The sequence below is a fragment of the Micromesistius poutassou genome (assembly GCF_964030765.1).
Source record: "Micromesistius poutassou genome assembly, chromosome: 16".
Classification (NCBI taxonomy): domain Eukaryota; kingdom Metazoa; phylum Chordata; class Actinopteri; order Gadiformes; family Gadidae; genus Micromesistius; species Micromesistius poutassou.
In genome coordinates this window covers 3,420,182-3,445,709 of record NC_140286.1, presented here as the reverse complement: position 1 = coordinate 3,445,709, position 25,528 = coordinate 3,420,182, and the positions used below count along the sequence as shown (strand labels likewise).

Genomic DNA, 25,528 nt, shown 5'->3' with positions numbered 1-25,528 from the left:
CAAGGAAAAGGTTAAGGAGCCAGCCCCATTGATTATTAAGGGAAATAAACTGAAGTCTAAAGTTCTCATCCATATTTTAAATCCACCTGTTGGCGCACCTGAATAACACGTCATCGGAGTGGGCGGAGTCACGCCACAGTGCAAGATCAGGTTGCGGAAGTGATGGCTAAGCGGCGGTAGCTAAGCTACATCCACAGTACGAGCAGCCTCTTTCAAAACAGCCCAATACTGACGTCTCCGTGGCGGTCGATCCATTCATTTGAAGGTTTATCAATATCTGCAGACTACTGTCCAGGGAGTAGGTATGTTGTTATTCTTAGAGGTGGGGGGGAACATTAAAAACCAGGCTTGAGATCGCTAGCTTGAGCTTTAAGCCGCAAGCTAACGTTGGCTTGACAGCATCCATCCGTAGCCCAATCGCTGGTTGACATATTTATTGTCGCCCAGCCCGTTGTAAAAGTGAGGACGTGTTATGATCGTGGAAGATGTGTCAGGCGTTGCCGACCGTCATATATATATACATATATACACGGTTACGCTTTAACGGCACATTTGGGTTGAATGCTAATAACGTACCTATTCCAGACCTGCACGCCCCTGTTTGCAGACTTTAAAAGTCTATCATGTGGCTGTCATAGCAGAGTTTGGTGACGGCTGTGTGTTTTAATACCACCTTGAAATCTGTCGTTAAAGCACATATCAAGGTTGAAATTTCCTTATTGTAGTGAATGCATTGTTGGTGTACTTTTAGAGACAAACGGTGTACATCGTTGCTTTTCTAACGTGATCGTGTTCATGTCTTCTCTCACTCACACACGCACGCATGCACACAGCCATGTCTCCATCAGTTCGGCTGCAGGAGATGATCCGGGTGATACGCTCGGCCCGGACGCAAGGCGAGGAGCGCGGCGTCATCCAGAGAGAGTGTGCCGCTATCCGGGCTCAGTTCCGACAGGCGGATAACGGAGGTCGCTCTCACAACCTGGCCAAGTTGCTCTACGTGCACATGTTGGGCTACCCGGCTCACTTCGGCCAAGTGAGAGAGACTGGTTCTATATTGTTATTACTGTGGCGTTAGCTCACTGGGCATCAACGCGTGCAGTAGTTACGTCAATAATGAGCAAGTAGAGGTTGGGGCATCTTGCACGACCTGTGTCCTCTGTGTACCACTATGGCCATTGGGGCTCCAACCCATTACCCTTGTCCTACCCTTTTGAATGTTTATAGCCTGCTGGCCTTTTATGGAGGGGTCAAGTAGTTCCCTCAGTAGAGTCACATAGGAGAGGTTAGACGGCTTTGACTTGAAGGAATGAAAGCATTGCTCACCGGAGGTTATGGCGGTCCTCCTTTACAGATGGAGTGTGTGCGCTTGATAGCCAGCCCTCGCTACAATGAGAAGCGTGTGGGTTACCTGGGCGCCATGATGCTGCTGGATGAGAACCAGGACGCCAGCCTGCTCATTACCAACTCCATCAAGAAGTACGGGGAGAACGCTGCCGCCTCCTCAGGATTCCACGGAACCTCTGAATCCGTGGAATTCTGAGGTTCCATGGAATTCTGAGCTTTAGGAGTTCTGAGCTCTAGGAGTTGTTTGACAGCTCTATGGAATTCTGAGTTCTTCCCAAGTTCAAATTTATCACGCATATTACCTCAAGTTCAAATTCAGCGGGAAAAAATGGTATTTCGATTTTGAGACGCACTCACATAGCCAATCAGGGATTTCCTAAGCAATAAACACTTGGAAGGAGGTTCCAGAACAAGCTCCATTGCAAATCATCCGATTAGGATCCTGAAAGGGTTTCCCTCTGGTTAAATAAAGCATTCTGAGTCTGTTCTGAGCACCTCCTGCACACGGCATCATCTCCCACCATCCCTCCCCCATACCCCGTCTCTCTCCATCCTCCTCTCTGACTCTGCACCTCCCCTGTCCCCCAGCGACCTGGCCCACAGCAGCCAGTACGTCCAGTCCCTGGCACTGTGCACGCTGGCCTGCATGGGCTCGGCCGAGATGTGCCGGGACCTGGCGCCCGAGATAGACCGCCTGCTGCGCGCCTCCAGCTCCTACATCAAGAAGAAGGTCTGGTGCTTTTGGTTCATTCCTTAATAAAATGACTTGGGTTGTAAAGGCTCTTTCAAGGGTGATAACAGGAGATGACAAAGGGCTTCACAATAAGAATTGAGGTGACAAAGTATCAATGAGGTGACACCAATGCATAAAGAATAACGGCTGCTATTGCTTGCTTTTGTTTCGTAATAACAGTAATAATAAAAGTATAATAAAAGTTTGGCAGGCTTTAAAGATATAACTTCTATATCGAGGAGCAATTAGTCTATATCTTATATTAGTTCATTAAAATAACATAATAAAACAATTTTTATATAGGGCCTGCTGTTAGTACACAGATTGCATGTCTATGCTGATGACTACCCTGACAGATCTCCCACAGTAAACACAATAACGAGTGTTGAGTTGTATTTTGCCTAGGGAGGCATAGCTTCATGATAATCCTGTGGAGCTCTATTCATTACGGTATTTGATGTGTGATCAGACAGACCAGCCTACCTGTTGGTACAGTCTACTACGGAGAGTTGGACCATCCGTAGGGTAGTAGTATAGGATTTTTAAATGTCTCGTTATGGCTAAGCACAACACATCTGGTGGTGTAATAGGGACCCTGTTTAAACATGAATCACTGGCTCACTACTTTTCCACCAGGAACCTTGAATACTTGTTCCTCCAGTGTTTCTATGAGTCAGAGCACTCCGTTATATCTAGTATCATGTCGTCAAGGAAATGATGTGCCAGTATACTCTGTCCTGCAGCTGGCTCATTTCTTCTGTCTCTGGCAAGTCACGACAGACTCACAACAACTGCTCTCTAATAGACCCTGACGACCTCCCCCTCGCCTGCCTGTCATCCCACGTGAGGTGTAAGGGTCCCTTATTATGGTTCACTTAGGACACTTGTGATTTTGGTCCTGTGATTACGGATGAGTCATCTCACAGATGCTGTCATCCAACGCAACCTGCTGTGATTTTGTTATTATTATTATCCTTTTCATTTGGTGCACATCATAAATGAGCAGGTGCTAGGGCGCCTTGCTCGTGGATGCCTACCGGTAGGCAGGAGTCATGGGGAATTTGAACCCAGAACCTTTGGACTGGGAGTCACCCAAACCACTAGAGTATAGCATTCTGCCCCTCTCCCCTCTATGCGTTCCTGTCTTTATGTTTAAAGTCTGCACTTTCACATCCACCTCTATTAGGTCTCATCATACAGGCACTGAATGGTTCTGCTTGTGGTTCTGACGCTTGTGGTTCTCCAGGCCACTCTGTGTGCGGTCCACATCGTACGGAAGGTTCCGGAACTGGGGGAGCTCTTCACGCCCGCGGCCCGAGCCCTCCTCGCAGAGAAGAACCACGGTGAGTCTGGGTTTCCCTCCCACAGAAGCAGGGCTGTACTGGCACGATAGAGCCCGGGGTCTGTAGGTTTAGGCGTCAACACAGAACAAATTATGTATGTTTGAAAGATGATGTAATCCTAATTAATTGAATTGAAGTGCTTTTCATTTAACTAAAAGCCTTCTGCTAAAGGAAGGTCTGTAGGCCCTACCTAAGTGGTCCAGGGTTTGGTGCTGTCAGACGGTCAGGAAGGATATTCCAAGCCAGGAGGCAGTGCGTTGGCATGCGTCAGTGTATTGTGTGAGTGGTGTTTGAGCTAGTGCTAGCACTAGTGCTAACCTGCTTCTGTTGGTCCCAGGCGTGCTGCATGGAGCCGTCATCCTGATCACGGAGCTCTGCGAGAGGAACGCACAGACCCTGGTGCAGTTCAGAGAGGTATAACACACACACTCACTCACTCACTCATTCACAGATGTTTACACATACACTGCAAGTGTGTTAGTGAACATCTATGCATTTGTGTGTTTGTGTGTATACATGTGTGTTGTTCTGCGTGGCTCCCAGGCGGTCCCAGAGCTGGTCCACATCATGAGGGGTCTGGTGACTTCAGGCTACTCTCCAGAACACACGGTGGCCGGCATCAGCGACCCCTTCCTACAGGTCAGTGCTCACTCACTCACTCACTCACTCATTCACTCACCCCCTCACACACTCACTCACTAGATCACTTACCCACTCACTCACACGATGCTCAGGTTATTACACACATTCAGGATCACACTTGCATCCATGCATACGATCCCCAGTTTCTCGCAGACACACACCCACTTTGACACAAACATTTGTTTTGTTGTCGACGTGTTTTTAGGTGCACCCTTGTTGTTTATTTACTACATTCATGTAACTAGAAAACAAAACAAAACCTGTTGTCTCTCTCCCTCTCTCTCTCTCTTTCTGTCTCTGTTTGTCTGTCTCTCTCTCCATCTCTGTCTCGCTCTGTCTGTCTCTGTCCGTCCGTCTGTATGTCTGTATGTGTGTCTTTCTCTCTCCGTCTCTGTCTCCGGCCGTCTGTCTGGTTGTATCTCCGCCTTTGTCTTTGTCTCTCTCTCTCTTTGTCTCTATGTCTCTCTGACAGGTGCGTATTCTGAGGCTGCTGAGGATTCTGGGACGCAACAATGACACAGCGAGCGACGCCATGAACGACCTACTAGCCCAGGTTCAATCCCCTTGCTCACCTACCACTTCTCCCAGCTCCCTCGCTCTCCTCTCACTTACCACAGCTCGCTCTACCACAGCTCCCTCGCTCTCCTCTCACTTACCACAGCTCGCTCTACCACAGCTCCCTTGCTCTCCTCTCACTTACCACAGCTCGCTCTACCACCTAGTGGTAGAGTGTTTAATTTATATAAAACATTTTGTTGTACAGAATAGATGTAGTAATTGTTTCAGTTGCCAGTCTGATAACCTGTTAAATAATAGCCAGCCAGTAATATTACTTGACGCATTGGAATAGGTCAAAGACCTACTTTAAAAGACATCGGCCGACTTAACAGTGATTGGTCCTTAAATTTGACGCGGCCACACCCCAATCACCACCATGTGACGTGATATACAAATCACCATTTTAGTTAACATTAGTCACACGGTTGAGTTAACCACGCGACTGATATGAACACCGGGTCTTCAGCTCAGAAGCGCCGGTGTTCAGCTCCAAACGGTTCATGCGGGGTCTGTGACGTTCCTCCACGGCGACTGAGCGCTGCAGTAAACACAGGGACGCCGTCGGCAGAGGGGCGGGGCTCTGTCTTCAGGCTCCGCGCTACAAGCGTGTCATCGTGGTTGTCGTGGTTACAGGTGGCGACCAACACGGACAGCAGCAAGACGGCGGGCAGCGCGGTGCTGTACGAGACGGTGCTGACCGTCATGGACATCAAGTCAGAGAGCGGCCTGCGCGTGAGTCAAACTCAACTTTATCGGTCCAGTGCTCCATCACAGCTCCAAGGTCAAGGGGCCTCACAGGCCCCACGTCACATGACACCCTAACCCTCAGACTGCTTAAGGGGGAGGGAGCACTTCCTTCTCAGGAAGACCCTGAGAACGAACACTGAGGCGTCAATTTCTTGTTTATTTACCGTTTATATATATATATATATATATATATATATATAATTTTTCTATATATTTTTGTTGGTGTGTGTGTGAACTGCAGGTCTTGGCTGTAAACATCCTCGGACGGTTTCTGCTCAACAATGACAGGAACATTCGGTGAGTACTTTTTTATATCGAGTCCCTCACTTACCTCCCTTCGTTTCCCCCTCATCTCCTCGGATAGTCTTACTGTTTCCTCTACCCAAGGCCAAAGCTCTCTCTTCAGCCGGATTGCGACAGCCCCCCCTCCCTCCCCCCCTCCCCCCCTCCCTCCTCCCTCCCCCCCTCCCCTCCAGACATGCTGGATCTGGTTCATGCCAATCAATCACTTTGCCGCCACATCACTTCGCTGTGTGAAGATCTAACGGAGCCCAGCTGCCCTTCATCTTTCTCTAGGATGTCGGGCCGTCCCCCGTCATGTTTTAATCAGGCAGTGTGTAGGCCCACCCAGGGGTCCTTTCAGAGGCTTCTCTCCACGGGGGGGGGGGGGGGGGGGGGGGGCAGCGAGAGGGTGGCCGGTCCGGGCGTCTGGTGCTCAGAGTTCCCTGGAGGCTTGTGTTTTATCCAGCTCTCTTTCATCTCAGCCTCTCTTCCGCTGGCTCTCATGTGCTCTCGCTCCATCTCTTTCTCTTTCCTCTCTCTTCCTCTCTCTCTTTCTCTCGCTCTTTCCTCTCTCACTTTTCTTTCCTCTCTCTTGCTCACTTTTATCTCTCTCTCGCACACTCACTCTTGTCTCTCTCTCTCTCTCTCTCTCTCTCTCTCTCTCTCTCTCTCTCTCTCTGTCTTGCCCTTGCTCACTCTCTCTTGCTCTCTCGCTTTTTCTCCTTTCCTTTTTGTCTCTCTCTCAATGAAAACACCTTCAGGGAAATACTAACCCGTCATTGAGACGGCGGAAATGGCTGTTTGAAAAAGTATTGAACTGTGACTCAATATTTTCATGCAACTTTATGAAACCTTGCTTTTTCCATCCTATTATGTCACGTGTATTTTTAAAATAAAATTATCTTTTATTTAAGTGTATTAATTGAAGCACATTATAAATGAATCTTCTTTTCTGATGTGTTGTTATCATTTCTATCCATCTCAGGTACATCTCCATGACGTCGCTGCAGAAGATCGTGTCGACGGACCACAATGCAGTGCAGCGCCACCGGGGCACCATCGTGGACTGTCTGAAGGACCAGGACGCCTCCGTTAAACGGTACCACGGAACCTCCCCCCCCCAACCGTCCATCAAGCTCCAAACGTCACGTGACCATTCGCTGTCATAGTGCCCAAACATATGTGACCGATGACATCAATGAGATATGTTTTACAAATACATGCAACCCTTTCTTCAGTTTGTAGCTTTTTCAGTTCCATTTTAGATCTTCGTTCATGCTCATTGATTGATTGATTGATTGATTTATTCATTCATTCATTCATTCATACATCAAAACATATGTAGTGAGTGGTTCTTAACGGCCCCTCGCCTCCCCCCAGCCGGGCCCTAGAGCTCTCCCTGGCTCTGGTGTCGGCCATCAACATTCGCTCCATGATGAAGGAGCTGCTCCTCTTCCTCTCCACCTGCCCCCCCGAGCTCAAGTCGCACGCCGCCAGCGGCATCTTCAACGCCGCCGAGAGGTAACGCCGTCGCAGGCACACACACACACCCGTTAGTTCCCTGTGTGTTTGTGTGTGCATGAGGCTCACACATGCTAAATCGACACAGATATTGCTATGAATAGACTAAGGCCCTGTCCCAATTCTCCCCCTTCCCCTAGATTTGAGCCCTAACCCTAGGTTTAACACGTTCCCGCAAAGGAGTAGGGTGTCCCAATACTTAGGGGAGCAAGGGGGAGTGTTGTTTTTCCCTTAAAATCAACCCTTGAACACTAGCCAGTTCGGGAGCTGACTTGCAGCTAAGGGCACTCAATCGCAAGGGTTCTTGTTAAGGGGAGAGAAATGGGACTGGGCCTAATAGGATTGTTATGGATAGTTGTTTGGACGCTAGGGCTTCTGTTAGACTGTTTAACGCTGGATGTATCTTTGTTCTGTTAGCATAGCACTGTGTAGCGTCTGAAGAGCCTTGTGTTTGTGTGCTACCTAAGGGCTTTGGTAAGGCTAAGCTGAGCTACATGGTATTGTGCATGTGCAAGATGTGGGTTTAACACTGTCTGTTTGACGCTGAATGTTTCACTGTTCTGTTAGCATAGCACCTGCTAAAAGTGTGTGTGTGTGTGTGTGTGTGTGTGTCAGGTACTCTCCCTCCCAGCGTTGGCACATAGACACCATCCTGCATGTCCTGATCACGGTAAATTCACACACACACACACGCCCCCACACACACACACACACACACACACACACACACACACACACACACACACACACACACACACACACACACACACACACACACTCACACTCTTAATCACAAACATTTGTTCTGTTGTGGATGTGTTTTTAAGCGCACCTTGTTGTTTTTGCTTATGTTGTAATTTGTTTTCAATTCACCTTTTAAGGTTTTGAGTTCCCCTTGTAGTTTTCTAGTTTTCTTGTGCACTATGTAGTATTTAAATCACCTTGTATGTTTGTCTTTGTAGTTGCACCTCCCTGCGTGTTTACTTTACACTAATGTTAACTACACCATGTTCTAATAATTTTGCTACACCAGAACTGGTTTGTGACCTGCTGCACGACCTTTCAGCCACTATACTATGAATGAACCTCCCCACAGTTCTCTATGACTCCAGTGTCTGAGTGACTGTAATCCCTCCTCCGGCAGGCAGGGGGCGACGTCCGAGACGAGACGGTGCCCAACCTGATCCAGCTGATCACCAACGCCTCCCAGCTCCACTGCTACACCGTGCACAAGCTCTACCGCGCGCTGGTCGCAGATATCTCCCAGGTGTGTGTGTTTGTGTGATTGCTTGTGATTGGGTATCTTTCCATTTGTGTGTGTGTGTGTGTGTGATACAAAGTGTGTATATCTCTGTTAAACAGACATACAATGGATGTAGATGATGTTTTGGTTATGTAACTTTTAAATAATCTGGTATAGGCTGTTTTCATTCAGGTCCTCAATGAATTCAGTCTGTGTCTGACTTTGCCGAGGCATCCTTTAAACATAAATCCAAATGTGTTTGTGTGTGTAGCAGCCCCTGGTGCAGGTGGCCTGCTGGTGTATCGGGGAGTACGGAGACTCTCTGCTGCAAGGGGAGTGTGAGGAGACGGAACCCATCCAGGTATACAAGCACCCTGTGCAGCTGAGAGAGAGAGAGAGAGAGAGAGAGAGAGAGAGAGAGAGAGAGAGAGAGAGAGAGAGAGAGAGAGAGAGAGAGAGAGAGAGAGAGAGAGAGAGAGAGAGAGAGAGAGAGAGAGAGAGAGAGAGAGAGAGAGAGAGAGAGAGAGAGAGAGAGAGAGAGAGAGATGCACCGTGTACACCTGGAGAGAGAGACAGAGGGCTGGATTAACAAAATATATACATATCTTAATCCTGGGTGTTACCCTCAAATCCCACGGAGACACTTTTAAAGACATGAACCGTGTTACAGACCGCATGGGGTTGGTCGGGCAGGTCACATGACCACAGGAAGTGATGCGTCTGCCCTCCGTCCTCCCACCAGGTGACGGAGGACGACATCCTGGACGCCCTGGAGACGGTGCTGCAGTCGCACATGTCGTCCCCGGCGACGCGCGGCTTCGCCCTCACGGCCACCATGAAGCTGAGCACCCGCATCACCGAGAACGTGGAGTAAGCATCGCCACGGCGACGCGGAGCGGCAGGGCCCTCACGTGATGTCACGCACATTCCCCGGGTGGCCGTCTCGGTGCTTCTTCGACATTCTAACCAGATTCAACCACAACCACTGGTTGCCTTGGTAACTCGAGAGTGTTGGGTCAAGAAGAGGTCCCGAGATGGCGGGCTTTGGACTTATTTCATGGAACTCCAGGTCACATGATTGACACTTTCACGCGCACGCCAGGCCCTTTGCGCCGGACGAAAGGAGAGTCCGCAAACCCCCATGACGCGTAACGTCGACGTGGAACCACAACTAAGCCTTACTCTCACTGTTTAGCTTTCCTGCCATGGATAGCAAAGGAAAAACAACAATGTTGGCCTCCTAAATAATATAAATATTTAGTATAAATTAGTAGTTAGTATAAATATAGTATAAAATAAATAGTATAAATAATTAATTAATTGAAGTACACGTCTCCCCCTCCGTCTCTCCTCCAGCCGTATCCGCAGTATAGTGAGCATCTATGGCAGCTGTATGGACGTGGAGCTCCAGCAGAGGGCGGTCGAGTACAACGCTCTCTTCAAGAAGTACGACCACATGAGGTAAGGTCACGTGAGACGCCTGACGGAAACCAACCCTGCTAGTTGTGGGCGGTCGATGTGTTTAAATGGCATTTTGGCACAAACTGTTTTCATGGCCCCGTGACGGCTGAAAGCAGCAGCAGCAACATCATCATCACACAAACCGCATGTTTGTGTGATGATGTTGCTGCTGCTTTCAGCCTTCTCAATTAAAACTCCATTTTAATAGTGGAACAGGATACTTTTATCCTGTTCTATCCTGTTTTATCCTGTTTGACCTGCAGTCAATTCAGATGCATACAAAGCCATGTTTGTTGAGGCAGTTGTAGAATAACCGGAATGTCCTTGAAGCCATGTTTCTTGAGGCAATAGTAGAATAACAGGAGTGTTCGGGAAGCCATGTTTGTTGAGGCGGAAGTGTCCTGGTTCCCCAGGGCGGCCGTGCTGGAGAAGATGCCTGTGATGGACAGGAGCTCGATGGGCCAGACCAACGGGGAGTCCGGCGGAGGGGGGGTCCAGGAGCTGGAGCCGACCAAACCCAAGCAGCCGGAGATGATGGTGGCCCCGCAGCCGGCCAGCCAGGTGGGTAGTGGTTAGGGTGGTGGTGTTATAAGGGTGGAGATGCTAGTGGTCTCACAGCCTGCTACCCAGGTGGGTGGTGGTGAGGGTGGAGAGGGTAAAGAGGGTGGTGGCCCCACAGCCGGCTAGCCATGTGGATGGTGGTGAGGGTGCTAGGGGTCATGAGGGTGTAGATGATGGTACACGCGTGTGCAATTCTTAAGCTGGGAGGCTCCTTATAATAATGTATATATAAAAGATCAAATAAGTGTCTTGTAATGGCGACTGACAGAGGGCTAAGACCAGGGCTCATATTGTTTGGACTTTGTTGAGGGATGCCCAAGACAACGCCCCCTCTAGCTTTTGTATCCACCTAGGATAAACCTAATGTGCTTCATTAATGCTCAAGGTCACTGTGTGTGTGTGTGTGTGTGTGTGTGTGTGTGTGTGTGTGTGTGTGTGTGTGTGTGTGTGTGTGTGTGTGTGTGTGTGTGTGTGTGTGTGTGTGTGTGTGTGTGTGTGGTGAAGGTGTGTGACCTGTTGGACCTGCTGAGCGGTCCAGACGAGCCCAGCCTCCCCGGCAGCGCCCTGGGGACCGGCAGTGCCGCCCCCCTGGGTCCCGCCAGCCTCATGTCCGGGTCGGCTGGGGGAGACCTGCTGGACCTGCTGGGAGGGCTGGAGCTCACCCCCACCCCGAGGCCCGCCACAGGTAGACACTCAGATCACCGCTCGCGTTGAATACGTTTGGCCAGGTCCGGGGAACCAAATGACATGCACTTGCCGAATCTCCTTTTGTTTATTAATTAGAAAGTCAAAGTGGGTGGGGCTGATTTTCTCTTTGTTCAGGGAACAAACTACTGAAATCACATTGAGCATTAAACTGTTTTTTCTGCAAGGGTCTCATTCCATCTGGACCTGCCAAAAGAAAATGTACTTGTTCATATATTATACATTATTATTATACACGTGAAAGTCGTTTTGTGAAGGCTAGTGATGCGTTGTTAAAATCTTTTTATTTGACCATCAGTGGGCTTTCGGTGATGGTAAGGTGTCATTTAGAGCAGTGTATTGAGTAGTATTACTGTACAGTAGTGTGTAGAGCGTTATTACAGTGTAGAGCGTTACTATACAGTAGTGTATAGCGCACTCAGACAGTATAGAGCATTATTAATATATAGAGCAGTATTGCAGTGTACAGTAGTATTATTGTACAGTAGTGTAATGAGTGGATTACGGTAAAGATAAATGTTGATGTACTGCAGCATATATATATATATATATATATATATATATATATAGCAGGGAAACTGTATAGGGGAGTATTACTGTACAATAGTATAGTAGTAGTATAGAGCAGTAGAACTGTATAGACTAGTACTAATGTATAGATCAGTAGAACTGTATAGAGCAGTTTTAATATATAGGGTATTACAGTATGTATGGAGCAGTATTAATGCATAGAGCAGTATTAATAGATAGAGCAGCTAAACTGTGTAGAGCAGTATTAATACATAGAGCAGTTAAACTGTGTAGAGCAGTATTAATATATAGAGCAGCTAAACTGTGTAGAGCAGTATTAATACATAGAGCAGTTAAACTGTAGAGCAGTATTAATATATAGAGCAGCTAAATTGTGTAGAGCAGTATTAATACATAGAGCAGCTAAACTGTGTAGAGCAGTATTAATATATAGAGCAGCTAAACTGTGTAGAACAGTATTAATACATAGAGCAGTTAAACTGTGTAGAGTAGTAATAATACATAGAGCAGTATAACTGTATATAGCAGTATTCATATCTATAGTGTATTTTGGTATGGTAACCATGGATCCCTCCGTAGCGCCGGCGGCGGTGACGGTGTATGACAAGAGTGGCGTTGTCCTGAAGCTGAGCTGCGAGCGGCCGCTGGACGCCACCCAGACCATCACCCTGACCGCCGCCAACACCAGCGACCACGACATCACCAGCCTCACGCTGCAGGCCGCCGTGCCCAAGGTAGGTGGTTACTGTGACGATCTGAGGCCACGTGTGGAGGGGTCGGTTGCGGGCTATTAGAAGGTCCCACCATGGTCAGGCCAGAGATTTGAATTGTTTGGAGTGTTAAAAAATACATTACAAAAATGCCATAAGTCTGTGTATCAAATGACAAACTACAAAAGGAAGTGTAAACATTTGTGCAGTTAAACATTTATTTTACAAACAATTATTTGATTAGAAATACTACAATGAACTTCAATGTGACTCCCCCCCCCCCCCCCCCCCCCCCCCCCCGTACCCCCAGAACGTCCAGCTGCAGATGAAGGCCCCCAGCGGAGACTCCCTCCCAGCGCGGAGCTCGGCCCTGGTGACCCAGACGGTGCTGCTCAACAACCCCAACAAGGTGGGCCGCCAGTGGGCCGGTCCTGCTGGTTAGGTGGGGGGGGGGGGGCTATGGTGGTTATGGTTACGGTCAAGAAGAACCCCAATCCCAATCTCAATGGGTGCAAGGTTGTCAGCTTGTGGCGGTGCTGAGTGAACCTCACCACAGGGCTAGGGTTAAGGGTGAAAACAAGTGTTTCTTATATTTGTATCGGGGTTCACATGAAGCAAAAACCTCACCTGAAGTAAAAACTAAAATAAGAATCAAATGTTAGTTTGAATTGGCTCGCATGATGTTGATTAATGCGAGGTACTCACTTTAACATAAACTGGATAAAATAATAATATTTTAAAAACAGGTTTATGAGAGGTTTACAACATCTGGACCTGGACATTTAAATGCCGTGTTTCATAATCCTTCAACATTGATCACAACAATCGGCCTCCAATCCTAAAAACAATGTCCTTCCTCCTCCTCCTCCTCCAGGTGAGTCTGAAGATGAGGGTGCGTCTGTCCTACACCAGCCAGGGCTCCCCCTTCCAGGACACGGTGCAGATCGACTCCTTCCCCACCCCCGGCCTCTGACTCCGCCCTGGGGCCCCCGGAACCGCAGTGACCACCGCAGTGACCCCCAGACCCCCCTGAGGGCCACCCTAGTGACCCCCCAGACCCCCGGATGGGATCAGGGGGGGAACGGTGGGAGTACATCCCCGCAGACTCTACGGGGGAGAGAGGGGGTGAGCTGTGGATCTCTCCCTCTCTGACTCACTTAAACGCTACAGCCGTCGCTCTCGGCCCCCCCCACCCTCCCCCCTGACGTCGGTCTGTTAACTCTGACGTTGGCACGGCTGCAGGACTCTGTTACCACACACAGGACCCGACGCCATTACTGCTACAACTACAATGCCAGCAGGAACTCCTCCACCCACCCAGTGATCCTTTAGAACCCAGGGAATTATTCAGATAGACAACATCTTTTAGTTTTTATAGAAAACGGTCGGTTTTTCATTTTTGGCCATTAATTTCAGCCCCCTGGGAAGATTTAAATGTACACATCTTCATCACGGCGTGGTCACGTGACACTAACAGAGGGGGTCCCTCGTCTGGAGCAACACCCTTTCATTGTAGTCGATGAAGTGACTTGAGTTGTCTTAGTAACTACACTCCTGAGCTCAAACGACATCGTGATTAACAAGACAAGATGGCAATTAGATAGCAGTTGGTCTGATCCATGGCAGTACAATATTTTGATAATTTTATCTTCATCACCTAAAAGATACTCTAATAGATTTGAAGATTTATTTAGCAATATAAAAACCTAAATGATTTAAGGTTTGATTCATCATCAATCAATTGCCAGTTGGAGAATTTATTTAAAGAATAGAATATAAAGAAGGTTTGGCTGAACACTTGAGACACTAACGGTTAGAGGTTTCACTATAGATTTACACCCCAAGGATTATGCGCTAGGAACTATGCATACATTACCTTGTAAATGTTTTACCATTTACAAGGTAATGACAACATTTTTATGAGTGACCTGCAAATATACAAGTTTACTCGATGGCTCCTCCCCCTTTCAGAAGCACAGACCCCTGTAGCAATGGCTCCAGGGCACTGAATAAGCAGCACCATGCCCACTACGATACCGTGTACACTACCATTCAACTTTTTTCAGCATAGTCTCCAAAGGAGTTGGTCATTTTGAAGGGTCAGTTCACCCAAACACAAGAGTTTAATGGTGGACAATCGAAGTAAGTAACCCCCCCGAAATCCAGAGGACAGGTGACAATAAGAGCCAGTGTTAATGTTTTTACTTAATCTTTCTGGGTGACCTGTTTTAACTAACAGTCCCAACCGCCTCCAATAATGTCTTAACCTGACCCGTTAGATGACGTGACGTGATGGCTTGTCTTTGAGCACCGGAGGACTTTTCTTTCTATAACAACCTCCCACGCCTTTCCTCTGGACCCGCCTCAGCCGCCCGCTGCTCCCTACCTCCGACCCTCTTCCCTGTGCCTTCGTCCCCTCCACAACGAGGGAGTCTTGTTGGGTTTGCTGTTGTCGTCGTTGAGGTGAACACTCATCACCTGTCGGATGTGTACCTGTAACTGAAATGTTCTGATGAGGTCTCGCGGCGCAAGGCAAGTGGGCGCCGATGATGGCAGTATTCATTCCGCCCCACGTCCTGGTTTACCGTGGTCGATGGTGTCGTTACTATTAAAACGTGTTCGGTCACCTCTTACTGATGTGTGAGAAGGAAAGAAACACTATCGACTCAATGCTGGACTTCCTACAATCAATATTTTAGCTGTAAAATAGAAGAGCAATAGAAATCTAACCTGGATGAGTATTCAGAGTGAGAACACGTCTCATGTGTTTATCACCAGGATTGTTTGAAAATGTGAAATTAATTGATTCTGTAAATCAAATGTCAATCCCATTCCTTGCTGACCCTTTCAGATGTTCAATCTAATTATGTTGACTGTTGCATCATTAATAGGAATTATGACATGACCATTATATCCCAGGAGGAAGATGCAGTGTGTTGTGTGGCCTTTGAAACCTGTCAATTGCTAATAAATACAGAACAGGGTTCTGAAAATTCCTCTACAACCAGAACCGAGAGTATGTGTGTCTGTGATGAATGTGTCTATTCCACAACAAAAACCACCAAATCAAGTGAACCATTTAATCAAAACCAAACATAACCACAGTTGTCAAACTTGCTCTTTTGTCACTTTGCACGGAGCAGGTGCGCTCATCAGAGGACTTCAAACGCATGGGTGGGGGTACAGAAAAAACATCTACACAGGCGCAAGCAATGTCCTTTTGTTTTCTTAAAGTTTTTAAACCCGTTTTAAAAACTGTTGCTTTTCATCATCCGGGAGAGCAAAGGAATTCCGAATGGTGTAATGGGAGGGGCCGGGGTCGGACTGTAATGGATACTGGACCACCTGTCTGGGGGATGGGATGGGGGGCAGACAGGCACTGAGCAGGACCCCTAAGGAGTGAGGTGTTTCCTGGGCACAGGGAGCAGCAGCAGCCCTCCTCTTAACGCCAGGACCAGATGGAGCACCGAGCCTCCTTGTATCTTGTAGTCCGCTGCCGTCTTCTCATCGTTCCTGCGAAAGAGTAGACAGGAAGTTTGACAATTTCAAAGTAAGATGTCCGATCTACAGCAGTTACACTGTCGATTTGCTCACAGCCTCACGTGCACGTCACTTTTAATGATTTATTTAGCTTTACATTACAATTCTTCCCAAACTGAATTTAGATACATGTCATAAAGGAGCATCTTTCCAAAGAACACATACATGTTACACTGCAGACATTGGGGTAACTTTGATGATGATGCCTGATGCCTCTTTGACCCATTTATCTCAACAGAGGTGAGAGAGTGCTCTTTCAGTTGCCAGAGAATGGAGTAGGCGTTCCCTCTCCAATACAGTACGGCGTGCGGTATTAGTGCAGTAATAATACTAATAATAGTAATAATTAATACTTACATCTGTTTTCCACTGTAGATAAGTCTCTGTTGCTGTGGTGGGATACCCTCCTTTTCCTCTACTCTCTCTTTAATTCGTTCCACCTGAAATGAAAGAAAATGTTTAAAAATGAAAAACAGGCGTCAGATACATAAATTCAATCATGTTAAACCCGTTATGGTCTCTTTAATTAAACATCGTGAATTAAATGTCATTACCTTGTCTGTGGGCTCGATATCGATCTCTATCTCTTTTCCAGTGAGGGTCTGAAACGAAATGCCATGACGTGAATTGACGTGGCTGGAGAACAGCCCACAAGACGACGTCCACAACCCAGGGCTGTTGTGTGATTGTAATACACAAGACTAGATGAATGCATACGATGTGCACCCAGTGTTTCCCTCTTTCACCAAAATAAAATGCTGAGTAACGTTGGTCTCCTGAGTAAAGGAGATCAACGTTGGAGCGATGTCGCGGTCTCTAAATGTTGGAGGATATATAATTTGTAGGGTATACACACATAAAGAAAACGCCATGGAATATTTTACCCTTTTATGAACCGGCTCCACATTTTGCTACAAAGGGAAGTACTCTAGTGCAGTAACTATCCAGTAGTTCAATGAGACGCCTTACATACGACGCTGTCCTCCACCAACAATGAGCCCACTTCTTATAACTTCTAGTAGCCCGAGATTCAACCCAGATTCATCGTCTTACCTTTACTTTAATCAGCATGTTGGATATAGATCATAAAACACGTTTGAAAATAAATTAAATACCAATAATGGATAGACAGTGTCTACAAACTGATGAACATCAACACTCAAGTCGTCCACTTCTGACTTCCTGTGTAACACCATGTACGTCCCGTGTAAGCATGAACGAGAGATACGTTGGTTCCTTTACGCAAAAACATTTTTTTACATGATCATCTATTTTACTTGATTACCGGTAGTTAGTTTATTTATTGTATTAGCAACAAAACAATAACCAAACTAAAACCATACCTAATACATTGAATAAATCATAAATAAATATAACAAACACATTAAAAAAATTAAACAATCCAAGTCAATATATTTTAATTAAAAACTATAAATGGATGGGGGTTGGTGGATAGTTTCATGAGCACTAACTAAGTGATATTGTTCTTACTATTTGGGGTGTGTGTGTTTGTCGGTCTCCAACGAATGCACAGATGCAAGTGGTTACGTTAATTGGTTAGGCCTTAATAGCGTGTGGTTTGCTGCACAATGCAGAAACCTACCGTCATGAAGACTTACGTTTATGTGATAGTGTTGGCCGTCATAGCATCAGCTGCCACCAAAGCATCAGCTGCCACCAAAGCATCAGCTGCCGCCAATGCAGGAGGTAGATGGCACAATAATCTACTGGTTAAACCAAATGTGTATATTTTCCATTTATTGGGAAGTGATTTGTAGCTATTTCCTCCCTCCAGATATCAAAATAGACTGTTCAAAAGACTCAGTCAATGCAACATGGACAATTCCAGCTGAATTTATTCCACATGCAACCCGTTTTTTTCTTGGAAGTTGTATTCCTTCTGATTTCGCCATTCTCCAAACTGGAGAAGCGGAACTATACTTCAAGTATAAATACATGGACTGCAACTCCAGAAGACGGGTAATGTTGGGTGTTCTAGTGGACATGTCAAGTTACTGTAAAAAGTTTTTAAATACATTTCCTTTTCTCCTCACAGCCGAAAGGAAAGCGTGTCATCTACCAGAATGAGCTGACCTACCGGCCACAAAGCAGGAATCATCCAGCAGACTTCACATATCCCTTTGAGTGTTATTCTCACAGGTGTATATTAACCTGCTGCTTAAAAGATCAAATTCGACATAAACACACTCAAGCTTCTAACTGGAAAATGTTTGCATTTATTTAATTTAGAGACCAGAACACTTGGATTCCCAAGTTCAATAGACCTGGAATTGGGGTCGCAGAAGGCCACGGGAATCTGATCTTCCACATGGAACTACTCAATGGTAAACATCTTTCATTTGATGTATTAACCAACAATATAACGTACATAAACAAAATGTTTAAACGTTTCCCTCAAATGTGTGTATTTTTCTAACTAGAGGACCTAAGTGGAATCTCCAAGAGCAACGAGGTTCCGCTGGGCTCCATGATGCCCATCTGGGCTGCAGTGGAACAGAAGTCTCACCAGCCCATGTTGCTGCTCATAGACGAGTGTGTGGCAGCAGCCACACCGGAACTACAGCCCACCGGACAGTATTACCCGCTCGTTGGGAACCAGGGGTGAGGTTTATAGACGTGTGTTTTCGTCTTAGCATCGTGATGGCTCCAAGTACTCACTCACTTGACTTTGAATGTATTTGTGCCCTGCCCTCACTTCTGGTGTGAAAGCACGGTAAGGAAAAATTACTTGTGTGAAATGAGGTCATGCAGTGTTTGAATTATTCTGTTGCTACTCCAACTTTGCTTAAATGCTGACCTTCAAAATGTAAGCTACGACTAAGTTGGCTTTATTTCAAGGATCCAATGGACAGACCTGTCTTATGTGTTCTGTGAACTTCTTGTTTTGCAGTTGCCTTTTGGCCAGTATGTGGGGAAACTCACAATTTCTACCACGATATCATTCCTCTGCTATGGTCTTGAACCTGCAGACCTTCAAGCTTGCTTTTACGGACGAGGTAGGAAGGATGTACTTGAATAATGATGACCCGTAATAATAGCAAATGCCTCCTAAGCCTGATTTAAATCTGTACAAATAATCAATAAACTGGACTAATGTTGAAGGACTTGTAGCTCCCGCAGGTTTACATCAACTGTAAACTGGTCGCATGGGACCCTGCAGCTCTCAGTGAAGAGAGGAAGGCCTGTAACTATGTGAAGGAAACGGGCAGGTGAGTTGTTTTTCAATCTTCTATTATATTATTCAATGCTGTGGAAACCATCATGACTTGTACGGTGTCTCTACCAGCTGGGAGCTCCTAGACAACCCCAGCCAGAGTCACCTCTGCAGCTGCTGTGACTCGTCGTGCAAGTTTCGCCACAAAAGGGGAGCGGGTATGTCTGCCATCTTTAATGTATCCATGACAGCGGTGGTTTGTGTGGCTTTCTTGAACTCATTGTGGTGGTTGTGATTGGTCCATGAAGACGAATTCCGGGGCATTGCTCAGAATGTTGTGTTGGGACCACTGCGCTTCGTAGACCGATCTGACCCCAAAAGCACTTCAACATCAAAACCCAACCTCAAACCAGGTCTGTTATTAATATGGATGGTCTAGGTTTCTCATCTTTTTGTCAATGTGATGTACTGCGACTGGACAATAATATCATCTCATCTTTCATAGGAATGCCCCGATCAACGTGATGACTGCATTACTGATGAACCCACAACATGGGGGACCAGTGATGTCCCCTGGAATGACCATTTGAATGATTAATAAACAATTCTACACAACCTGTTTTGACTTGAAATGTTCCTTGGTATCCTAATCCAGCAGTCCTGTTTTGTAAAGGGTGGTTTTTAAAAAAGCTATTCTGTCATGGGGGGCATGTTGAGTCTAATGAAAATTCATCCAACTGAAAACACACCAGTTACATTTTATCAGACTGCTTTCTAACGTTTGATTAGGTGCTGATCTTCGTTTAAGTGTCCAACACTGGCCCCTACCAGTAACGGGTCTGAACTTGGTGTTTGCCAATAGGTCAAAGTTTATTAAATGTGTGTATGATGGTTTGTTTAAGCAGCCTCACCTGGCAGTCTGGACTTGGCCAGGAATTAATCCCCTGATAGTAAAAGGTGTTTGGTGTCCTAAATTATATATTATTGGGCAAGTAAATTGATTAGCTCTCAGAAGGCAGAATTGGTGATAGTAACTCTTTTTCTAATGTGTTATCTGAAAAAAAAAAAAAAATCAGAACGCTTGAATGAAGTACATTTGAGGACACTTGACTGTGAGGTATTTGTTTGAAAGGAGAGTGATCTTGTAAAGACACAATGGGAGCATAAACCCAGCATCTCCAATGAGATGACTAATGTTCATTGAATGTTGGTCCTTAATAGTGACATTCTGTGACATTCTGTCACACAAGCATCAAAAGATGCAAAGAAAAATGGACCAAAGACGGGTTCTCTTGATATAAACTGGGAGCCTAGTTTATTGACAATACACATCTTGCCAACACTGCTGATTAAAGAATTGTCAATTTAACTAAAGTTTCTTTTTTTTCACTTGTGATGATACTGTTGTGATACATTTATCCATGACCAAGTTGTATTCTCCTGGCTGATAGGGCATCGGCTGTATGTTTTGTGGGGAACCTAAAAGCCCCCTTTCTTCATACATACCGGCACTTATAAGGTTCACGCTGCAATAGAATCCCATTTCAGATGTCCTACCATACATAGAATGCCTAAAGGATATTATGGATATTCATAAATATTCCTTGTGAAATATGTGAAACAATGTATTTTTACACACTTCATAGATAAATAACACCAGTTGTAGTGATGCTGCCTGTTCACACACCTAGACTGGTTTAGGGAGACCAGGTGAAAGATATTGTTTTGATTGCTCTGCTGCGTTCAGAAACAAATAAAAGCACTGGTATCCTAAGCTCTTTCACTAGCAACATTCACTGGCAACCATGGCATTTTCCTTGAGCATTGTGGGGCTGCTTGTCCTTGTAGCGGCTGTCTTGGTCAACACAGGTAAAGTATTTTAATACAATCCATGCCAGTTTCTTTTCTAGTGTTTTAAATATATCAGTGTGTGTTTTGATTGTTTTGTCGCTATCAAATGTTGATGAAAAAATCCACTGATTGGTCATTGGTGTAAAAAAAAAAAATTATATTATTTCTATTTCTATGATCTCTCTTGCAGATATGAATGTGGACTGTGGCCCCGATGGTCTCACGCTAGTCTGGACTGAGAGCAGATCCCTGATGGACTTCTCGCTCCTGCGTCTCGGCAGCTGTCGCCCAACCACCGTGTCCTCGAGGGAGGCCATGTTCTCCGTCGAGTTTGGGGACTGTAACTTCAGGAGGACGGTGGGTGAACTCTGTCTGTTTGGGGGTGTTATGATAACTGCATGTGTAAACTCTCATTCTAAGTCTGGGATTAATTAAGTCCCATCTTGTCTCTTAAGGTGACCAAGGAATCCCTGGAGTACAGCAATGATTTAACCTCTGCATCTCCTCAGAACACAAAAACAACTTTCAGTCATCCCGTATCTTGTATATTCGAGAGGTAACTAGAACTACTTGGAATTGTGAAGGCTATGGTCCTACGCATTCAATATCCCTCCCTTATCTTTTTAAATGGTCTCTATGGGGAGTAAATAATTAGTTATGGCACTTTCACTTCTAATGCCTGGTTTCTTCTTTACAGGGACATTGACTGGGCCCCTCCCATGTATGACCCGTCCTTGCTCCAAACACACGGGGTAGGAGATCTTCTGTTCAGTATGGACATCATGAACGGTCAGTTTGCTCGGTGTTACCAACCACTTGGTATTGAGCGATTTAACTTCACTAACAAAAGGAAACCCTCTTCCTTGATCACGTACATTTTAAGCCTGCTCAGAGGGTCACAGTTTCCATTGCCAGTGGAGCACTCTGAGGCCTACCTCTGACTAACTCAAAGGCGCTCTTTCACTCCTTGTCTCATTGTTGTCGTTTGCTTCCACTTTAAGTTGGACCATCTCTCCATGCTATAATCTCTGACCCCCGTTGTTATAGGCGACTTCTCAGGCCCCGCTCAGTCCCTGGCCTTCAGTCTCGGCTCACTCATCCCAATCATGGCGACCGTGGCCCAGTACTCCCATCAGCCCTTGCTGCTGCTTCTGGATGAATGTGTCGCCACCAACACTCCGGACCTGCAGCCAGAGAGCGACGTGTATTCCATCATTTCTAACCACGGGTAGGTGGAGATAACACGGGGTCATGATCTTTTATTAAGCCATCAGAAATTCCCCCCACTTGACCGGACATGTTCCATGCCTTGTGACTCTTCAGGTGTCTTGTAGACAGCAAGTGGGCACGCTCACGATTCGAACCCCGGGTGGTCTCCTCAGAGATCCGCTTGTCCCTGCAGGCCTTTAAGTTTGCAGTTGGTAAAGAGGTAATCCCTTTCACATAAGCCTTTGAACGCCTAAATTGGATGTGGTGGGGGAACCTTGGCTTGTTTTAAACAGCCACCCTTTTTCTGAAGTGGTGTTGCTCGTGGCCACCCTGTGCTTTATGTCAACAGGTGTACATCCACTGCACACTTGAGGCCTGGGATCCCAGCGCACTCTTCCAGAATAAGAAGGCTTGCCATATCGTGGACAACGGGTAAAGACTGTTTTACTTAACATCCATCACATTTACCTGGCTTTGCTCAAACACTGGCTTATTTCCACAGATGGGAGCTTCTCGATGACCCGTCTATGAGCAGTCTTTGTGGATGTTGTGATACCAGCTGTGGCTCAAGGAAAACCAGGAGCGCATCAGGAGGTACGGCTTTGTTAAACAACATGTGGCCAAGGCGGGCTTGCGTAATATGCTGACTTTGATTTCTTTATAAACAGGAGGAATAAAGCACAGTGCTGTTCTCGGACCCCTGATGATAATGGACTAGGCTGCAGTCGGTAATAATTTTTTTAATTTTTTTTTTACTTTGCTTTACTTGTTTCTTGAGTCTAAAGGTTTGTTCTTTTCTTTCAGGATTGCCTGTAGTATAAACTGCACATTTCGGTTTTAATAAAAAAAAAAATACTTTACTTTTCTACTGTTGTCTGCCTCTTTTGACCAAGTTAGAAGTGTATTTTATAAAGAGCAATGGTTGGTTGGGAGGAAACCACTTGATTTCTATAAAAGGGGGTAGCTAGTTTATGCAAGTTAAATCTATATGAGCAATTCCTGAGGGAACTTCTCTTGTTGGCTACACAAACAAAGCACTTTACGATTTGCTGATTGTTTCTACAAAAGCAAATAGTTGCTTTCAGTCATCCCTTTGGTCCATGTGACATCTGACAGTTCAAGTTTCGACAAACCTCGAAACAGAACTGCATCCCGACTTGGACAACCACACAACCAAGATTTATTCTCATACCAGGCCTTTGTGAAATCCAAGTGCATGCATTTGAATGGGTTTTTATCAAAGAATCGCTGTTCAGTGAAAATGTCAGCTACGTCGACTATGCATGAATGAGCCACTTTATTAGTTTATATGTAGACCATAGCACTTCTCATTCACAAAAGTACATCATGCCAGAATGTAACAGGAAGCGAATTGGCACTCTGGTAACTTCCTGTTTCTGAACTGGGTTGCGATAACACATCTGTCCATGCAAGGATGCAGGGGAGTGCAGAATGAATGAGAGTCTATGGGGTTTCACCCTCAAATTCCACTTTTCTCAGGGTGTATTTTAAGTAATTTGGAAGATGCAAAAAACAATACAGCTGAATATCGATTTTAAGTTCACTTATGTTCTAAAATGACGTCACATACTTTCATACTGCCAGAGGTCCTGCTTTACGGCAAGTTCTGAGTCACTTTGGCACATATATACAATAACTGACAAGTCTAAGTTAACTTTACGCCAAGTTCTGAGTCACTTTGGCACTTCCGCACATAATATATATATACAATTAACTTCGGAAAGTCAATTTGTTTCTGATTCTGCTTGAGCTTCAGATGCCATCAAGCGTCTAAGAACAGTACGTTGGGACAAAAAACGGAAACAAGTCACCCTTCTAATGCTTTATTTCAAAGTAAATAAATATTATCCTTACATTGTTTCAATTATTTCAGCCATGGCAGGCAATGCACGCTGTCAGGAACAGTATGTAAAGAATAGTGTTAGTGTGACAAAGCAAATTAAATCTGTCTTTTCTTGCCAAATGACATTTTGCTAGAATTGGAGGGGAACACAGATATTCAAAACTTACAAATAACCAATGGAGTTTCTCAATTTATACCAAATAATATAACTTGCCAACCCACATCTGTATAGATTTTCCATGCCCTTCCCCTGTGATGGTCAAACCATCAGTTCCAAGTCTTAACGAATCAACCATTAAGTGCTCTCCCACTTTGGACCCCCATTGGACCTTATACGACCACGGCCATAAAAGATCACCGGACTTCATTCTGTGACATTAATCATATGACCTTATATGGCTGTGGCCCTCCACTCCTTCCCCTCGGTCAGCGCTCGGGGCTGGTGCACGAACACGCTGTAGCGGACACCCTGATTGGCCGCGGCCCGCACAAACCCGCTGTTGGCCGTCATGGTGACGGCCTGCAGGAAGTCACCAGTGCCAAAGATCATCAGCGAGCGGGTGTTGACCTTGGCGCTGGCGTTGAGGCGCTGCGTCCTCTCTGACGGCTGGTCCGGGACCACCCTCACCCGGGCCAGTAGCTCCTGGGCGCGGTCCTTCTCCCCGGGGCCCCCGAGGGTGTCCAGGATCACCTGGAAGTCATCCACGGCCGACCGGCACGCGTACAGCTCCTTGCCCAGCATGAAGGCCTTGAGCTCTGGCAGGACCTGGTGCTGGCGCTCCTGGGCCGCCTGCTCGGTCAGAACCTGCTCCCGGAAGGTGAAGTTGCAGTGTCCATGGCTCAGCGACGACACGTAGCTGATGAGCGTGGTGATGTCCAGGTTGGCCCGCTGGCACGCATCCACCTTCACCTGGGTGGGGAACGCCAGGCTGGCCACGATGGTGTCGCGATCCACCCGGGTCTGGCTCAGGTCGACCTCCTCTTCGTCGTCGTCGTCATCATCATCATCATCATCACCACCGTAATCCTCTTCCTCGTCGGGTTCAGAAGTGGCGTGCGATAGGTCCTTCTCTGCTCCAAGCTGCTCTCCGTCTTCCTCACCTTCCGCATCATCTTCCTCGTCATCCTCCTCCTCCTCGCTGCTCCCATCCTCCTTCACCACTGGCACCGCGTTCACCGCCACGATGTCACCGCGCACTGACACGCCCATCTCTCTCAGCAGGTCGGCCATGGGGCTGGACACGCCGTTGTAGAAGGCAAAGATGATGTGAGGCTTGCTGTACTGTATGGGCTGCTGCCCGCTGGCGCGCACAAACTCCTCCGCCTGGCTCACGATGCTGCGGTCGCCATACTGGCCCCGCCCCTGCCAGATGTTGTGCAGTGCCTCTGCCTTGCGGCCCACCGCCTTCACCCACGTGTGCCCGCCGTTGGCCACCACGTCCACCACCAGCGACTGCTTCCCGCCTCCGCCGTCCTCGTCATCCTCGTAGCCAAAGACGTGCAGC

General features: G+C 46.6%; 5 protein-coding genes across 5 annotated transcripts in view; 3 read left to right on the top strand and 2 right to left on the bottom strand.

Annotated features, from left to right (window-relative positions):
• The first annotated feature begins 160 nt into the window (after window positions 1-160).
• On the top strand, window positions 161-15,374 carry ap1g2 (adaptor related protein complex 1 subunit gamma 2). Its single transcript, XM_084481007.1, has 22 exons — window positions 161-302; window positions 834-1,036; window positions 1,355-1,479; window positions 1,936-2,077; window positions 3,327-3,423; window positions 3,761-3,837; window positions 3,967-4,062; window positions 4,538-4,618; window positions 5,257-5,355; window positions 5,612-5,667; window positions 6,638-6,751; window positions 7,033-7,173; window positions 7,789-7,843; window positions 8,318-8,440; window positions 8,688-8,777; window positions 9,159-9,286; window positions 9,773-9,877; window positions 10,291-10,438; window positions 10,943-11,123; window positions 12,254-12,408; window positions 12,695-12,793; window positions 13,259-15,374. The coding sequence occupies exons 2-22, from the start codon at window positions 836-838 to the stop codon at window positions 13,355-13,357; spliced, it is 2,412 nt and encodes an 803-aa protein (XP_084337133.1). The 5' UTR covers window positions 161-302; window positions 834-835; the 3' UTR covers window positions 13,358-15,374.
• Window positions 15,375-15,450: 76 nt separating this feature from the next.
• On the bottom strand, window positions 15,451-17,109 carry nedd8l (NEDD8 ubiquitin like modifier, like). Its single transcript, XM_084480861.1, has 4 exons — window positions 16,978-17,109; window positions 16,479-16,526; window positions 16,282-16,364; window positions 15,451-15,897 (listed from the first exon to the last, which is right to left on the bottom strand). The coding sequence occupies exons 1-4, from the start codon at window positions 16,993-16,995 to the stop codon at window positions 15,777-15,779; spliced, it is 270 nt and encodes an 89-aa protein (XP_084336987.1). The 5' UTR covers window positions 16,996-17,109; the 3' UTR covers window positions 15,451-15,776.
• Window positions 17,110-17,531: 422 nt separating this feature from the next.
• LOC311361247 (zona pellucida sperm-binding protein 3-like) lies at window positions 17,532-19,933 on the top strand (the record flags this gene model as incomplete). The annotated part of the gene is made up of 10 exons (XM_084481433.1): window positions 17,532-17,631; window positions 17,720-17,904; window positions 17,981-18,084; window positions 18,175-18,269; window positions 18,366-18,546; window positions 18,836-18,941; window positions 19,057-19,154; window positions 19,232-19,317; window positions 19,408-19,512; window positions 19,908-19,933. The coding sequence occupies 10 exons, from the start codon at window positions 17,532-17,534 to the stop codon at window positions 19,931-19,933; spliced, it is 1,086 nt and encodes a 361-aa protein (XP_084337559.1).
• A 971-nt stretch (window positions 19,934-20,904) lies between these two features.
• On the top strand, window positions 20,905-22,877 carry LOC311360591 (zona pellucida sperm-binding protein 3-like; the record flags this gene model as incomplete). The annotated part of the gene is made up of 9 exons (XM_084480692.1): window positions 20,905-20,968; window positions 21,141-21,307; window positions 21,406-21,506; window positions 21,648-21,739; window positions 21,998-22,178; window positions 22,274-22,379; window positions 22,509-22,591; window positions 22,662-22,753; window positions 22,828-22,877. 9 exons carry the CDS (start codon window positions 20,905-20,907, stop codon window positions 22,875-22,877), a joined length of 936 nt encoding a protein of 311 aa, XP_084336818.1.
• A 1,110-nt stretch (window positions 22,878-23,987) lies between these two features.
• The window catches only part of cUnh7orf25 (chromosome Un C7orf25 homolog), a 2,461-nt gene continuing 920 nt past the window's right edge, over window positions 23,988-25,528 (bottom strand). Inside the window, exon 2 of the mRNA XM_084480589.1 lies at window positions 23,988-25,528. This exon is cut by the window's right edge and continues 279 nt beyond it. Coding sequence (XP_084336715.1) covers window positions 24,415-25,528 — 1,114 coding nt within the window. The 3' untranslated portion in view covers window positions 23,988-24,414.